Source organism: Schistocerca gregaria, chromosome 4, assembly GCF_023897955.1.
Source record: "Schistocerca gregaria isolate iqSchGreg1 chromosome 4, iqSchGreg1.2, whole genome shotgun sequence".
Classification (NCBI taxonomy): domain Eukaryota; kingdom Metazoa; phylum Arthropoda; class Insecta; order Orthoptera; family Acrididae; genus Schistocerca; species Schistocerca gregaria.
This window is the reverse complement of record NC_064923.1, coordinates 734404161-734422392: the sequence shown is the minus strand read 5'-3', so window position 1 is coordinate 734422392 and position 18232 is coordinate 734404161. Positions and strand designations below refer to the sequence as shown.

Sequence of the window (18232 nt, the reverse complement as noted above, 5' to 3'; positions counted from 1 at the left end):
TATTACTACTTTCAATTTTAGTGTTTAGTATGGGTTCTAACGTTCAAAAGCTTGCCTCATTGCTAATGACGTAATAAAACAAACACACACACACACACACACACACACACACACACACACACACACACACACACACACACAAGTAATGTGCATATTTTTCCCCCAAATTTAAGGACAAAAAACTGGGGTGCATGGTCAATTGTAACAAAGCTGATACTGCTCTGCCTCCAACAATAGATGATGATATACGCTGAGGAGCAAAATAACTGATGATGGTAGAAGTAGAGAGGATATAAAATGTAGACTGGCAGTGGCAAGGAAAGCATTTCTGAAGGAGAGAAATTTGTTAACATCAAGTAGAGATTTAAGTGTCAGGAAGTCATTTCTGAAAGTATTTTTATGGAGTGTAGCAATGTATGGAAGTGAAACATGGACGATAAATAGTTTGGACAAGAAGCTTTTGAAATGTGGTGCTACAGAAGAATTCTGAAGATTAGATGGGTAGAACACATAACTAGTGAGGAGGTATTGAATAGGATTGGGGAGAAGAGAAGCTTGTGGCACAACTTGACCAGAAGAAGGGATCGGTTGGTAGGACATGTTCTGAGGCATCAAGGGATCACCAATTTAGTATTGGAGGGCAGCCTGGGGGGTAAAAATCGTAGAGGGAGACCAAGAGATGAATACACTAAGCAGATTCAGAAGGATGTAGGTTGCAGTAGGTACTGGGAGGAGATGAAGCTTGCACAGGATATAGTAGCATGGAGAGTTGCATCAAACCAGTCTCAGGACTGAAGACCACAACAACAACAATACACTGAGGTGACAAAATTCATGGGATACCTATAGGTACATATACATATGGCAGTATTTTTGAGTACACAAGGTATAATAGGGCAAGTGCATTGCAACAACTCACATTGCACTGAAGTGTGATTCTTGTGAAAAGGTTTCCGACAGAATTAGGGGCACACATGGGAATTAACAGAACTTTAACACTGAATGATAGCTGGAGCTAGACACATGGGGCAATCCATTTTGGACAACTGTTTAGGCATTGGTTCAAATGGCTCTGAGCACTATGGGAAGTAACATCTGAGGTCCCCAGTCCCCTACAACTTAGAACAAATTAAACCTAACTAACTTCAGGACATCACACACATCCATGCCCGAGGCAGGATTTGAACCTGTGACCATAGTGGTAGTGCAGTTCCACACTGAAGCACCTAGAACCGCTCGGCCGTGGCCAGCTGTTAGGGAATTCAATATTCCATTATCCACAGTGTCAAAAGTGCCGAGGCTACCAAATTGCAGGCATTACCTCCCACCACGACAATACAGTAGCTGACAGCCTTCACTTACACCTACATCGAAACTCTGCAAATCACATTTAACTGCCTTGCAGAAGGTTCATCGAACCAACTTCACAATAATTCTCTGTTATTCCACTCTCTAACAGTGGATGGAAAAAACGAACACCTATAACTTTCCATGTGAGCTCCGATTTCCCTTATTTTATTATTATGATCGTTTCTCCCTATGTAGGTTGGTATCAACAAAATATTTTTGCATTCAGAGGAGTTAGCAATTGAAATTTTGTGAGAACATCTCGTTGCAACAAGAAATGCCTTTGTTTTAATTATGTCTGTCCCGATTCTTGTATCATGTCTATGACACTCTCTAAACTATTGTAAGCATCTTGCATTGCAGTCCGCACTGAATTTTGAGCTTCTGAAAAGATTGCCAATCATAAGGGTTTGTGTTCGTTTAAGTTTGGCATACTTTTTTGTTGTTTCTGCAACAGTATTCTAACTCATTTTGGGTATTAAGGGGTTGGTTTGTTGATTCTGGGGAGGGAACCAGTGATGTCATTGGTCCAATTACGTCCTCTCAAAGGAACCATCCTGTCATTTGCCTGAAGCGATTTACAGAAATCATGGAAAAAACTAAATCAGGGTGGCCGGACGTATAAACCATCATCCTCGGAAATGATAGTCGCATGTGCTAACCTCCATGTGTGCTGTGTCAAAACGCATGGGTTATGTTCGCCCTTAGTAGTGCTGAGCATCCTAAGCGATAACTTAATAACAACACCTGGTGCTTACTGTAAATATCGTGAACAATGTATAAAAAAAAAAAGTTGTAGATGAGCCGCGAACGTCGACAGGAAACAGGTGGTGAGCGCGCGTGACTTCAGCGATGCAACAACTCACCTTTGCTGGGCCCAGAGATGCTGCATGAGAGATGCTGCATGAGATATGCTGCCTGAGCGACGCACAATAGCCAGTCGCTGTCATAGAGAACCGACAGCAGCAACGAATAATAAATTGTCAAAAGTTGGCATGGCACTACGTGTGTGTTTGTTTTAAATGGTCGTATGGTATGATATAAAGAGTTAGTTAGCTCCCACGTATACCTGTCACTGACTAAGTGGATATGTTGGTGTGTGTCTAGGTCAGAGTGAACCACTGCATGGTGTAGTGAGGCACCACAGCTGGCAGTTAAAGCTTGGGATAAGGAAAGGAGTTTTGATTGGTAGTACCAGTGTTTTAATTAGGGTACAGCTTGCGGAGGCAGTGTGGCTATTTAGTCTGTTAGGCCCCTGCTCATTTACGTGGCTGTGATGGTTGTTTCCTCCCAACACTGAGTAACAGAATATACAGAGATTCTGTGGGATTTTCTGAATAGTCGCTGGTGATACACTGGTTTCGGCAAATTTTGATACACGAGCTATCAAATGATTGTCGTCTTGTGGGCAGTTTTGGTTGTAAAGTTTGCTGTGGTAAATCCAGCATGAGCCTGTTTAGAGAGAGAAGTAGATTGTAGGGGCTGAGTTTTTGGGAATCGGTGGAACCAATATCCTGTCCGTGTTGTACGATTAGTGGTCGCGGCTCGCCCAGAGATAATTGAAGTGTGGTTTGGTAGTGGATGGCGCGTGTGTGTGTGTGTGTGTGTGTGTGTGTGTGTGTGTGTGTGTGTGTGTGTGAAAAGGGTGAATTCCAGAGATCTTAATACTGTGTTGCAGGACACGAGTATATGCTGGTATTTGTAAGTTTGCCTAATCAAAAGTTCATTGATTGAGTGGAACCACGATATTCTAAAAAGTTAAACCGATTTCATTGATGGAAAGAGTTTGTAAGTAAATGCAAGTAGAAATGAAGTTGTCTTAATTTATTACGGAAAGGTCAACGATTATAGTAAGGACAAAGATTAGTAAATCTGTAAATTACGTGACGTATTATTTAGATAGCAATGCTGGGCTAAGTGGAAAGAGATTTAGTGGTAGCATAAACTATTTCAATTCTTATCGATATTGGCGGAAGCATCTTAATACGAACTCGTCATAACATGATGGTATGTGGAATAGGAATTTTGTAAATAATTAAAAAGTTACGAGTCTTTTCCAGAGATAATGTAATAAGTTGTGAGAATTTCATTGTGTAGGAGAACAATTACAAGGTAGTTGGGGAATTTACCTCGACATAATATATACAGGCACTGTATTTAAAGAGATTTGATACTTGGATTCGACCAGTAACTTAGATAACAAGAGTTTTCACCTAAATTGGCCAATCTCTTAATTACTGCTTGATATTGCTGATCACTGTCATTATAATGTTCGGATGTGTCCATTCGTAGTGTAATCGTATCGTCGTTCGATCTCAATGTTCTGTAAACTAAGGGTGCGGTCTTTCATTATTCGATATTCGAGCCAGCTGCATTGTCACTGATTGAGGTTGCTGCAGTAGTAATTATGCTAAGGATGATCTGTCTTCAATTTGTTCCTTGACAATGCGATTATGGTACGAGCTTGACTTCGGGTAGTCAACGGGGCTCCACTATGACGGGAATCTTCTAAAATCAGATAGCAATCTGCAGTCACAACATCGACTGTGAAATTAAAAACTGTACCTAATTAAAGCTGTAGTGGTCGATTGGTTCACCCAAGTATTTTGCGTGGCAGGAAACCATATATTAACGGCATAGCGTCGTTGGTACAGTACGATCCATTGCCGTTGTAAGTTCGATCTTGGGTACTGCCAGTCACGCTTTACCCGTGCCACCTCGCTTGGTCCAAACCAATGGGAATCAGCTGTGTCATTTGTTAATAATCTCGTAATTGCTGTTGATACCATTTCTTTGAATTCAAGCCAGAACTGGTCCACACTTATACACTGTTAATTTGAAAGGAGTGGACACTGTCTCTCAGGAAGGCGTCAAGTGAATTTTGATCTGCTTTTTTGAATATGTATATTTTTCATTATGTTTTGAGAGTTTAGAAGTTACAGCTTACAGTCTTACTAAGACAAGCCTGTGTTCACTACTCTCTCTATCCATTTTGATGCTCATGATTAGCTCAGGATTATTTGTTGATAAGACATCAAGTGCGTTTTCATCGCCATGAATTTAATACTTGAGTGGGCTCATGAACTAACTGCTCAAAATAATATTCATAAAATGCATTTGGCACAATTTCAAATGATGATTTATGCATACCTCCAGACCTAAACATGTATTTTCGCCAACCTATCAAAGGTAAATTGAAGTTACCACCAACTATAATTGTACGAGTTGGGTATGTACTTTAAATTAGACTCAATTTTTCTCTGAACCTTTCAGCAATTTTATTTTCCGGGTTGGGAGGTCGGTAAAAGGACCTAATTGTTGTTTTATTCTGGTTGCCAAGAATGACCTCTTCCCACATTAAATCACAGGAATCATCTCAATTTCATTTCAAGATAAACTACTTCTAACAGCCAACTGCCACAGTCGACTGGGTTTAGCCTACCCTTTCTGAATGCAGTTAGGTCCTTTGCAAAAATTTTGGCTGAACTTAAGTCTAGCTTTAGCCCGCTTTCGGTGCCTCTAGTGATTTGAGCGTCAGTGCTTTCTATTAGAACTCAGAGCTCTGTTACCTTCCCAATACAGCTACGACTATTTACAACTGTTATACTGATGTTTCCTGGATCTACATCTTCCTGTGTTCAACGTGCATCCTTTGAGACTGAAGCCCTTTTTGTTTTTCCCCTGAGGTGCTCTAAACTAGAAAACTGCCCAGTCCACACCACACAGCTCCTGCAACCATGTAGCCGCCTCCTGCATGTAATGGCCTCCTGACCTATTTGGCGAAACCCGAAACCCCACCACCCTATGGTGCTAATAAAGGAATCTGCATCCTACAGAGTCACATAACTGTCTGAGCCTCTGATTCACTCCCTCCAGCTGGCTCTGTACCAAAGGTCCACATCGGCCCTGTCAACTATGCTGCAAATGGTGAGCTCTGCTATCATCTGCAAACAAGACTTGCAGCCTTTACTACTTCTGATAGCCACTCGAAACCAGATAGAATTCCTTCCGATCCCAGGAGGCACACATCATTGGTACCAACTTGAGCCACCAACTGCAGTTGGCTGCACCCCGTGCTCTTCAGGGCATCCGGAAGGGCCCATTCTACGTCTGGAATGACTCCACCTGCTATTATGCACATGGAGTGCACATTGGTTTTCTTCCCCTCTTTGGCAGCCATGTTACTAAAGGGGCCCCATAATGCACTTAACATTGGAACTCCCAACTAACAATAATCCCACCCTCTGTGATTGCCCAGATTTTGCAGGCTGAGAGGTTTCCTCTGAACCAGGACAAGTGACTGCACCTGGATGAGGCACAGTGTTAGCCACAGCCGAGAGCAGCGATGTTCGAATAGAGTTGTCATTGCTAACGGAAAGCAACACTATGTAAAATAACTGCAGAAATTAATGTGGGGCATACAATGAATGTAAGCGGTAGGACAGTGTGGCAAAATTTGGCATTAATGAACTATGGCAGCAGATGACACACACAAGTGTCTTTGTTAAAAGCCTGACATCGCCTGCAGTGCCTCTTTTGGGCGTGTAGCCACATTGGTTGGACCCTTGACTGCAAAACTGTGGTCTGGTCAGATGAGTCCCAGTTTCAATTGGTAAGGGATGATAGAAGGGTTCAAGTGTGGCACAGATGATTATTATTATTATTATTATTATTATTATTATTATTATTGGTTTGTGCGGCACAGAACTGTGTGGTTATCAGTGCCTGTACAAATTCCCAAACTTTGCACAGTCCAATCTCGCTACTTTCATGAATGATACTGAAATGAGGAGGACAACACAAACACCCAATCTTCCTGAAGCAGGTGAAAATCCCTGACCCTGCTGAGGATCGAACCTGGGACCCCATGCTCAGGAAGTGAGAACGTGAAAGCAAGACCACGAGTTGCAGACATACGGCACAGATCCTATGAAGCCATGGACCCATGTTGTCAACAAGGCACTGTGCAAGCTAGAAGTGTGGGCTGTGTTTACATGGAATGGACTGTGTCCTCTAGTACAACGGAACAGATCATTGACTGGAAATGGTTATGTTCAGCTACTTGAGACCATTTGCAGCCATTCACAGACTTTGTGTTCGCAAACAATGATGGAATCTTTGTGGCTCACAATGTGCCATGTATTTGGCCCACAATTGTTTGCAATTGGTTCTAAGAACATTCTGGACAATTCGAGAGAATGGTTTGGCTATCCATCAAACATACATGAGGCATAACTGAGAGGACAGTTCATGCACAAAATCCTGCACAGACAACACTTCTGCAATTATATTACACATATGCGAGTTACAGATATGAAAGTAAACTTGCAGTTTAGTGTAGTGTTCTGTGTGTTCAACTGTGAATGGGACAACTTGGTTCATGTTCACTCTGTAGTTCTTCAACTCCCCCCTAAGCCTCGTTTCGAGCTCAGATCATACGAGCATCATCTTGGGGCAAAACAGGTTGTCACCATTGGAAATTGTCCATGGAAATGGTATATACCACACTGATGCCATGTTAACATTCAACCACTCTTATGACATACAAAATATTAAAGATCTGCACTCTAATGGTTGTCCACAGTAAACCAATAACTATAAATTATGGCTTGTGCGCACCGCAAGCCAAAAGCACCGTAGTTTTTTTTTTTTTTTTTTTTTTTTTTTTGAGACAACAGAACTGTGTCGACCAAGACTCCACGTGATCTATTTGGCCTCTACATGCCCCTTAAGAACTATACAAAGACCCTAACACTACTGTGCAGAAAGAAAACACACAAGGAAACATGTACAATGGAACCCTGATCACTGACTACTGAAGGATTCATCAAGTGCTGATCTTTTTAGAAGAGAGTGGGGGCAGCCAGGCACCAACACGTCTTTGGCATGCAACTCTACAGGTTCAGAACAAAGGTGGGTCAGCTATGTTCTGGAATGACAGAGGCCTCTCAGCATTTTCGAGAGAGAGTTGAAGGCTGAGCAGTATTGAGGCAGGTTCCTCATACCAACAGTAAACATTTCAGTGATGCGTTCATATTTTGGGGCGATAACACCTTAGCACAATGCATCCATCTTCTGAAAACCATCCTGAGAAGGCAGGAATGAACCGAAACAATATCGCACATTATCTACTGACATGAATTCAATTGAACACACTTGGGATCAGTTGAAACCTTTAGTGTCACTGGAGGAACTGTACTCTGACACTGGATGCGCTCAGGAAGGCCACTGTCTAACAATGGGACAGACTTAGGTAATCTCATCTTCTGCCCTTTGTACACCACAAGTCAAATCGTATCCAAGCAAGGTGAAATGACTCTGTATTGAATGCTACACAGCAGCAATTTCAATCCGACTTCCAAATATGAGCAATTTCAAACAAACTGTCTATTTTAGACAGATTTTGTGTAGCTTATTCTTTCATCCCTGTTTCCTCTGACAAAGCCCATATGCATTCAAAAATATGGAGAAGCTGCAAAACTTTGTTGGGCAGTTTGTAATGACAATCATTTTTACAAAGACACCCAATCCTCTTCGTTTCGTTCTGATAGCTCCAATATTAAAGATGTTAACTGATTCTTTCACAATTTTTTGTAGAACAACTTCACAATTACAATTAAAAAGCATGTACAGTGCAAGCTCTACACCATTAGTACATTTTTGTTAACTGATTTTAAGCTTTTCACAAAGATTACATAGCCACAAAATCAGATAAATTCAACACTACCGAGCTTCTAAATAAGCGAGGCTATTTGAAAAAAGTCAATTATTATCTGACTCCCATGTTTCCAAGTCCTTCCTCATGATGCTACTTAGTTACTGAAAGATGTGTAACCATGAACCACATGTTTCCTAAAGTGTATGGACTTACAAACCTACATAAGCATGATGTACCTATCCATCCAGTTATATCCTCCGTGCCACAAACCAACCGCTCTCAAATTATAGGAAGTGTGTGACCTGTGCGTAGGTATCTGGTGCCACAAACCTTGATAAGATTTCTATTAAGTACTTGTTAAATCCATGGTATGTAGAATCGCTGCTGAACTGTGTTCCAGAAGTGTAAAAATACACTTAAGTAGGTGGTCAAAATGTTTTGGCTCATCAGAATTTGTTGGCTTGGTTTGGGAGGGCGGAGACTGTGGAAGACAAAGGCTTTCAGCACAGTGTGTAAGAATTGCTCATCAATGTAATTGTGCTATCTATGAATGGTTAGCCTGTACAGGGGAGACTTTGGTGCGGAACAGATAGCAGCTGTTAAGTGGACATCCTGTTTGTGGTTGGCAGCTTTTCTATCCACACAGTTTTTATTTATTTATTAATTTATTATTATTATTATTATTATTATTATTATTATTATTATTATTATTATTATTATTTTGTGGCCACAGCTCTGCAACAGATGTATTTTTGTATCTTCCGCATGGCGCAGAGGGGTGAGGTTGTAGTTGGTCAGGCATCTAAAGAATGAGGTGGCGAGTCTTCAGCTGGCAAGACATTGTTAGTACTCAATCGCAGCAAAGCGAAGGTGATCAGTTGGCTTGTTTGTGTAGAGGTGGCAGTAATAATAACAAGTAGCGAAGGACTCAAATTCTAATGGGATAGTGATCACATGTGAGAAAAAAGTGGGTGGTTTCAATGTAAGAAGGTGGGCTCCAGGAGTTGGAATCATCATCAAACAAGGCAGAAATTCCTTCTGGGGTACACAACAATTTCTAACTTGGTGGACCTTGTAAATAAAATACAAGGTCTACTCATCTAACGAAGTGTTAAATCAGTAGGGGAATGTGCTGATATTTTTGCAGAATTGATGTGCAGATCTTATGTCAGCCCTGTGTGTGTGGATGACGTTACAGTGTCCACTCAGACTATTTCCAGTTCCAAGGGCCTATGTGTATACAGTTAGACAGCAAAACTATGGGGTTTGACAATACTTAGCAACACACAAACATGCAGCTTTACATTCAAGGGTGCACATTCCATTATCTGCTCACATATCCAAAGAATATTTTGAAGAGTGTGCAGCAATCTGCAATTGTTTGCTGATGATGCCATGGAGTATGGTAAGGTGTCAAAACGAAGTGACTAGATGAGCATAAAATGACAACTTAGACAAAATTTCCAGTTGGTGTGATGAATGGCAGCTATCCCTAAATGTGGAAACATGCAAGTTAATATGGATGGGTAAGATCGAGCCTGTAATGTTCAAATACAGTATTACTAGTGTCCTGCTTGACACAGTCATCATTTAAATATCTGGGTGTAATGTTGCAAAGCGATATGAGGTGGAACGAGCATGTGAGAATTGTGGTAGGGAAAGCAAATGATTGACTTCGTTTTATTGTGAGAATTTTAGGATAGAGTTGTTCACCTGTAAAGGAGATCACATATAGGATGCTGTTGTGACCTATTCTCGAGTACTGTTTAAATGTTTGGGATCCGTACAAGGTCAGACTGAAAGAAGACATCAAAGCAATTCAGAGGCAGGCTGCTAGATTTGTTACCAATAGGTTCAAACAGTGTTTAAGTGTTTAGGAGATGGTTTGGGAACTCAAATGGGAATCCCTGGAGGGAAAGCCACGTTCTTTTTGAGAAACACTACTGACAACATTTAGAAAACCAGTATGTGAAGCTGACTGCTAAATGATTCTACTGCTACCAACATACATTGTGCGAAAGAACTACAAAGATAAGGTACGAGAAATTGGGGCTCATATGGAGACATAAAGATAGTCATTTTCCCTCACTCTATTTGCGTGTGGAACAGGAAAGGAAGTGACAGTGCTACACGGTACCCTCCACCATGCACCAACAGTAGCTTGCAGAGTACTGATGTACATGCAGAAGCAGAGATGGTCACAATAATATTTATTGTCTCATCAAATGGTGATAATACTGTCCTATTTGCCACACATTGCATAGGAAACAAAAATTGAAAATTATACCCCTTATTTATGTCCTCTGTTCTGCCTTATAACATCAGCAGTACATGGTGTAAAATCCGATACCTATGAGAGATACCAAAGATTGTAACCAAAACACTGAAATCCCGCAACTATAAGATTTCTCACTATGCAAGGAACACTACAGCCCACAGTATTTTCAATAGCAATGATAGAACAATTACTAGCCAACAGGGGGTTGTACAAAATTATTTATCCTGATTGTGACAAGTTCTAGGTGAGGGCCACAGTTACAATCACAGTCCATGTCTTCCACTTAGCAAAGAAAGACCAAAACCTTTGTTGGAAGCACCTGGAAATCAACAAAAATGTGATCCACATTTCCAATTTTAATAATATATTAGTTTTCCAATATTTCCCTCACTGTTCCATTCTATTCCTCTATGTTTCCTATATTTATTTTATTTTATTGTGGTTGTCTATGTACATTGTATATTTTGTTGTTATAACTGTCATTTCCATATTTTACTCTGTTTCTGTATATCTTCCACACACACTACCTCTTCAAGCTAGTTTTCAGTACTCTTGTTATGTACTAATGTTATTTATTTGGGTTGTAAATGAAATTGAAATCGTTGTATAAGTACTGTTTATCTGAGTTCAGTGTTAATGTTGTTCTGGTTTGTCCCCTTTATATTTATTTACTTTTTAACTGCATCATCACACGACTGTCAGAGAAGACATTTTGTGTGTTCATCTCCCATCCTGTGTGTAACAATTTTTCAAAGATGTTCCTGAGCATTGCACCTTCTTTAACAATGATAGTCAGTTTAAGTCTAAAGATGCCCCTTGTAATCTAAAAACTGGTAAACAAAAATAAATTATTACATTAGAACATACACAATATTGTGCTTTTTCATTTACAATTATAATACTAATGTATACTTTGAAAAATCCAGGATGGAATGTAACAATACCAGAGATGGAAAGTTGCTACTCACCATATAGCGGAGATGCTAAGTCGCGATAGGCACAACAAAAAGGTACAATTTAGCTTTCGGCCATTGAGGCCTTTGTCACAGTACACACAGTACACACACACACATACACACACTACTTGCATACACGTCAGCAATCTCAGAACTGAAACCACACTCTTTGTTGTGCCTATCGCAACTCTGCATTCCCACTATATGGTGAGTAGCAACTTTCCTTCTCTGGCATTGTTAATGTACACTTTGTGGTTTTAAAAGCATGATATACTTGTTCAGTAAAGCAGACAAAACCAGCGTTAAGGCACTTATGTGCAAATTTTCAATTAAAACAAAAAAATAGCATTATCTATATCAGTTTCATACAATTAACTTATACCACAAGTATTTTCATTTCACTGTATTGACATTAAGATAAACAATGATTTAAACTTACTGAGGTTCATAAAAAGAACAAGATAACATTTTACCGACATGGGTAACATGAACCTCTTCCACAGGCAGCATAAACATTCACTCATGTAGCTCTCTGAACCATAAAACTTGACAGTGCCACACCTTTACCAACAAATTCTGAAGAACACTACCAGCTGAAGAAGGAAAATTAATTCTATAATCTAATAATAAAAAATTACAATACATATATGACAATAACTTACCTCGTGCCATGAAAAAATGATTAGGATATAGTAACTTGAAACCAAATAATGTAAATATACATTCAACTGAGAATGAACCTCTGTCAACGAAGTCCCCATTAAAAAGCTAATTTTTCATTAAGGAAAAAGGTCATAACATATGACTGGAAACACCTAGGTGGAATACAAAACAGAAAATATGGCAGGAATAAGAATAAATCATCATCATATAGTTAATTAATGTACTAAGCGGAAGATTGGCAGATATAGATAAACTCTTAACTAAGCTTTCAGCCACCCCCCCCCCCTCCACCCCTTTCTCTCTCTCTCTCTCTCTCTCTCTCTCTCTCTCTCTCTCTCTCTCTCTCTCTCTCTCCCCCACTCACTCACTCTCCACCTCCCGCCCCCACCCCCACCCCGTGAGTGAGAGTAGGGCAAGTTGAAGGGAACAGGAACTGAAGCAGCATACGAGGGACGGAGGTAGGTGAGGCATAGGGGCTAGTAGCTATTGGGCCTGGAGTTTTGCTTGATGAAGGAAAGTGCAGTAGACTGTTCCCTTCTATGTAATTCTGAGGAATAGGTACTGTACCCTTTACGAATTTAAATAATTCACTTCAGCTGTTATTCGATTTTGTTCAAATTTGGTACACAGCCTTTTTTATTAATGGAATGACGCTGTCAAAATTTCAGATTTTTAATTATTACAGTGCTGGACATAAAAAACAAGCATTTGTTTGAGGACTTTTAGGTAATTTTGTTTAAAACCAATTTAGGAACAAATACAGATTGACTTCCATTATAATTTGAAGCCATTACAAATTTATCATTGCATAAAATCAATTAATTAGAATTTTCTTTCCAAAACTGTAGTCACTGTGCATCACGTAACACAAAAATAGGTCAAAATTATTATTTGATTATATTTTGTTGTGTGAGTGCATGAGAATGATTGAGAGTGTGCATGTGGGACATATGTTGAAACTTGACATTTTTCATGAAACCTTGTATAAATAGATCATGGGAAAGTTATGGTGCAACCATGATTCAGATGATGTATGTTGGTGTGAGCTTGCTTTTGTATAAAAGCAGCCAGAATTAAAGTTAGAGGTGGAATAAGTTTATTTATCAATTTGGAGAATAATTTATACTTCACTTATTTTGATTAAACAACATGCTAGAAATTGAAGTTTTAATGACATTAATTACTATCAGATTATTGACTGGATAAGACAAGTTTTGCCACGAGAATGATCTGGAAGGAACATTCTGACTGGTCGTTTAGATCAACAGCCAATCAGAATTAAGCTGTTCACGCACGAATACAGTGGAGTGGGCAGCGAGTAGAATAGTTTGAGAGTGTCACTTGCTAATCGGCCTACGGGTAACACCATGTTAGATAGCTCTGTAAAAATACTCTGTAAAATGAAGGAATAGTGAGTTAATTGTGGTTCGAATACCTCTTGACTGAAGCGACTGGAGTTACGAACATTGTAATGAAAGTTTGGTGTTTCTAAATTTCTGGTCATAGTAACCATTCCGCAAAGCATGTTTCGTGATTTGTACGGAATACTTTGGTGAGCACTTCTTTTGAAGAAGACCACCGAAATTACCAAATGACCCATAGTTGTGGGTCAGTATCTGGTGGAACGTGAAAATTAGTAGAGTCAGACTTGCAAAAATTCTGGCTGCTTTTCGAGTGAAACTATGTTGAACAGACAGTGAACTTTGAACGATAGAGCATTACCATATTAAATACGGACTTGATAACCATTTCATGTGTTTCCATATGAATAAAACAGATTCAAACTAATTTTAAATGCTTTCTGGAAGTAGACTGCATCCTCCTAACATAGTCAATTTTCTTAAAATAATAATAATAATAATAATAATAATAATAATGAACTTTCAGGAACTGACTTTCAACTCGAGTTACGCGACCTCTGTGTAGTAGATATTAGGTAGTGGTTTCATCAACGCTGCTTTACACTGCCTAGCACGTATCTGCTACTACAGAGCGAAGGGACATTGGAAAGAAGGATATCGAGGTAGGTGGACTTTCGGTAAGTGAAAGAGAGAATTCAGACGACCGAGCCTGCCCTGCCGCAGTACTTACGACTAGATTCAGAAGGTACAGACTGTGAAGCAGCCAATGAAGTTTAGCAGGCTGAGTTCAGCTGGATGCACTAGTTGAATTTGCTCTTGGACAGAGTTTGGTAGTTGTCGAATACATACCATGGGTCAGGAAGAAACTGCAATGGATCGTTATTTGACATGACTGATTCCACACAAGGTGCTGCCAAAGATGGGGTAAGATCTGCCTGTGAAAAGACTGGAATAGGATGTGCTGGGTGGAGGTTTTGGGAGACTGGCAGAACAACTTTGAACAGTTGTTCCTCAGTTCAGGACATAGTGAAAGCGGGCCAGGCGCTGGTGGAGAACTGTTACACTGTTCCCCATCTGTGTTGATATGAGGTGGTGCTAAAAAATAATCACCACCTTTAAAAAAAAAAAAAAAAAAAAAAAAAAAAAAAAAAAAAAAAAAAAAAAAAAAACACTTGTAATTCAGTTTATGTTCGCTTAGAGGTACACAGCCTGCAGTCCCTGCTACGCAATGAAATCCCCACACCACAGCACAGTAACAAAATGTTAGGGGAGCCAAGTCAGAATGCACAGCGCTCTTCGCTTTATCGACTGGTTGTGCCACATTATTTGGCTCCCCTAATGTTGCACTACGGTACTGACTATAGGCATTGTACATCCAAACAAAGAGCAAAATTATTATGTACCTTTATGTTTTTGATATGACATGACTTGGTAGCTCAGTGATAAAGGGCCCAACTATTAATCTGAAGGTCTTATGTTATAATCCCAATCCATACTAGGATTTCTACCTGTTACCTTTCACTTCCGGCAATGTTTATTGATGTGAAAAATGAGGGGTGGCACCATGGGTTTATGTCCATGTTAAACTGTATGTCCCCATATAAATGGGTGGAGAAGTCAGTTCAATAAATCAGAGGAATTCAATGGCATAATGCCTCCAACAAGACCAAGGCTAGTAAAGCATTGTGATGTTCAAACCAGTATGTGGTTTGATGACAGCTTTATCTTACTTAAATTAAGACTTTATGACTATTATCTTGTACTGGGTAAAAAGGGGTGTGCTCAATGAGAATTAAGGGCAGAGCCAGCCATGGCACATCACACTTTAGGTGTGCAGCACAAGGCCTGGTCTGCCTCAGCTTTGCTTGGTCCTTCTTTGAAGTACACACAACAGTGCAACATTCCAATGAGTATTGTTGTGTGGCATTTTTCAGTCAGCACAGCTCTCTTCAATTCAGGTGGCAGATTGCACAGAAAGAGGCAGTATTTTGACCTATCGTCCAAATCTTTAAAAATGAATGAGAATGGGAGAAGGGAGGGAGGCATGAGAATTCTCAATATATATTATGCAGTCGCATAAGCAATGAGTACTGCAAATTTGCTAAGAAATGATATTAAAATACCACGCAGAAAGAATTTAAAGATTTAGTTGACAATAAAAAGGCAAAAATTACAACAGTTGACATACAAGATTCATTACTCTGTACATCAAGAAGTACTTTGTGCTAAAGTTGCCTGCATGCAACACGTGAAGAAATTGGTGGTACAAAAAGTAAAATTTCTGATGTCACATGCATTATTCCACTGTCAGTTAAAACAATGGAACTGAACAAACAGTTTGGAGAGTTTTATATATAAACTGCAAAGTATGAGTGTTAAGTAAGGGAGCATACCTGGAATTATTTTTCAATTTGAAACTCAATATTGATGAATTTATGAAAGCAAAGGAGTGCAGGAATGAAAATTAGATCATCCGAAGTACATCGCACTTTAAGTGAACTTGACGGGTTACAATAAGACACTGCAAAGTGAGAATCATCACCTTCCTTGATAGGGATGCATTTCAAAAGAAAATTGCATTGTAGGACCGACATATTCTGATAAATACAGCCCAGTTCCCTAAGCTCACTAACATTACAAAAAACCTAAGGTCTACAGAATTCATTGTGGCCTTGACACAATTACAAGGATAGTTTTCTAAACATTTTAAGGACAATGCCAATATTACATCTATCTTTAATTTGTTTTTGAAACAGTTTGCCATTTCAGTTGAAAGCGACGTGCCCCAGTGCATGTGCAGATGTAACTGATTGACCTGCTATGTAATTCCCTTTTTAAAGACAAAACCTTTCATCTTAAACTGTCCAGAATGTCTACATTGCTTTCCTCAAGCAGACTTCCACTTCTCTGTAATCAGGTTGCAGACATGCTACAATATGATACTTCCTGGCAGATTAAAACTGGCTGCCGGACTGAGACTCAAACTTGGGACCTGTGCCTTTCGCGGGCAAGTTCTCTACCGACTGAGCTACCCAAGCATGACTCACGCTCCGTCCTCACAGCTTTAATTCCACCAGTACCTCGTCTCCTACCTTCCAAACTTCACAGCTCCCCTGCGAACCTTGCAGAACTAGCACTCCTGGAGGAAAGGATATTGCAGAGACATGGCTTAGCCACAGCCTTGGGGTTGTTTCTAGAATGAAATTTTCACTCTACAGCAGAGTGTGTGCTGATATGGAACTTCCTGGCAGATTAGGTTCGCAGGAGAGCTTCTGTGAAGTTTGGAAGGTAGGAGACGAGGTACTGGCAGAATTAAAGCTGTGAGGACGGGGCGAGAGTCGTGCTTGGGTAGCTCAGTCGGTGGAGCATTTGCCCGTGAAAGGCAAAGGTCCCGAGTTCGAGTATCGGTCCTGCACACAGTTTTCATCTGCCAGGAAGTTTCATATCAGCGCACACTGCGCTTTTTGAAATTGTCTGTGTCAGTCTATATGCCAATAATCTGCACCAAATAAAAAATTTACCAAGTCTTCAATGCTCCATGCAATTAAGTAATATTCTAAATTTGTTTAGTTTTTGATCTACGTTGTACAAAAATGTGAAATATAGAGCCTTGTTGTATGCAGTGCAACTGCATTGCCATTTAAATGTGGCACATTCCCAGTTCCCCCCCCTCCCCCTTCCTCCTCACAATCAGAAAGCTTGGTGTGGCTATGGTAGGGAGGGATGGGTCAGCCAGGCTGAGCACTGTCAAGTTGATGGTCGTGTCTAGACTGGCCATCATCCAGGCAAATGGCTGCTTGAAACACGCAGCGTGCCAAAGACGCAGGCTGTTAGGAGCAGTATTATGTCACAGGGAACATTCAGCTTGGCTTAGATGGGACCATCACATCTGTGGACTACATGAACTTAATATTTATAGGGGTCATCTGTAGCCCCTTGAGCTTGATGTATACCTCAAAGTGATGGCAACATTCCAGCAGGATAACTGTCATTGTCACAAGGCCAGAATCATGCTGCAATTGTTTGAGGAACATGATACTGAACTCATGTTGATGTCTTGGCCACCAAATTCGGCTTACTTAAATCTAATAAAACCCAATGGGACGCTATTGGGTGCTAGCTCCGTGCTCACAAACCAACCGCTCGTAAATTATAGGAAGTGTGTGACCTGTACATAGGTATCTGGTGCCACAAACCTTGATTAATTTCTATCAAGTACTTGTTGAATCCATGGTATGTAGAATCATTGCTGAACTGTGTTCCAGAAGTGTAAAAATACACTTAAGTAGGTGGTCAAAATGTTTTGGCTCATCAGAGAATTTGTTGGCTTGGTTTGACAAAGACAAAGACTTTCAGCACAGTGTGTAGGAATTGCTCATCAATGTAATTGTGCTATCTATGAATGGTTAGCCTGTACAGGGGAGACTGGTGTGGAACAGATAGCAGCTGTCAAGTGGACATCCTGTTTGTGGTTGGCAGCTTTTCTATCCACACAGTTTTTATTTATTTTATTTATTATTTTTGTGGCCACAGCTCTACAACAGATGTATCTTCCGCATGGCGCACAGAGATGTGAGGTTATAGTTGGTTAGGCATCTAAAGAATGAGGTGGCGAGTCTTCAGCTGGCAAGACATTGTTAGTACTCAATCGCAGCAAAGCGAAGGTGATCAGTTGGCTTGTTTGTGTAGAGGTGGCAGCAGTAATGAGAAGTAGCCAAGGACTCAAATTCTAATGGGATAGTGATCACATGTGAGGAAAAATGTGGGTGGTTCCCTTCTGGGGTACACAACAATGAGCAACAAGGTGATGCCTAGGATGTTAGGTTTATGGTTTTACAAGGAATACAGAATGGGCTGTTGGCTTGAGAAGGAATATGGATTCTAAGTAGTAATTCTGGGATGGTTCTAAGGGTCAGAGTAGAAATTGCAGATTATGGTGAACTCCTGGAGTGAGATCCCTCCAGGAATT

The 18232-nt window shown here is 40.2% G+C and overlaps 1 protein-coding gene across 2 annotated transcripts in view; it reads right to left on the bottom strand.

Moving 5' to 3' along the window:
* The window catches only part of LOC126266618 (serine/threonine-protein phosphatase 5), an 86462-nt gene that overhangs the window by 42623 nt on the left and 25607 nt on the right, over positions 1–18232 (bottom strand). For both annotated transcript variants that reach the window (XM_049970965.1, XM_049970964.1), the window contains one exon: positions 11902–12007. In XM_049970965.1, coding sequence (XP_049826922.1) covers positions 11902–12007 — 106 coding nt within the window. The remainder of the gene's footprint in view (positions 1–11901; positions 12008–18232) is intronic.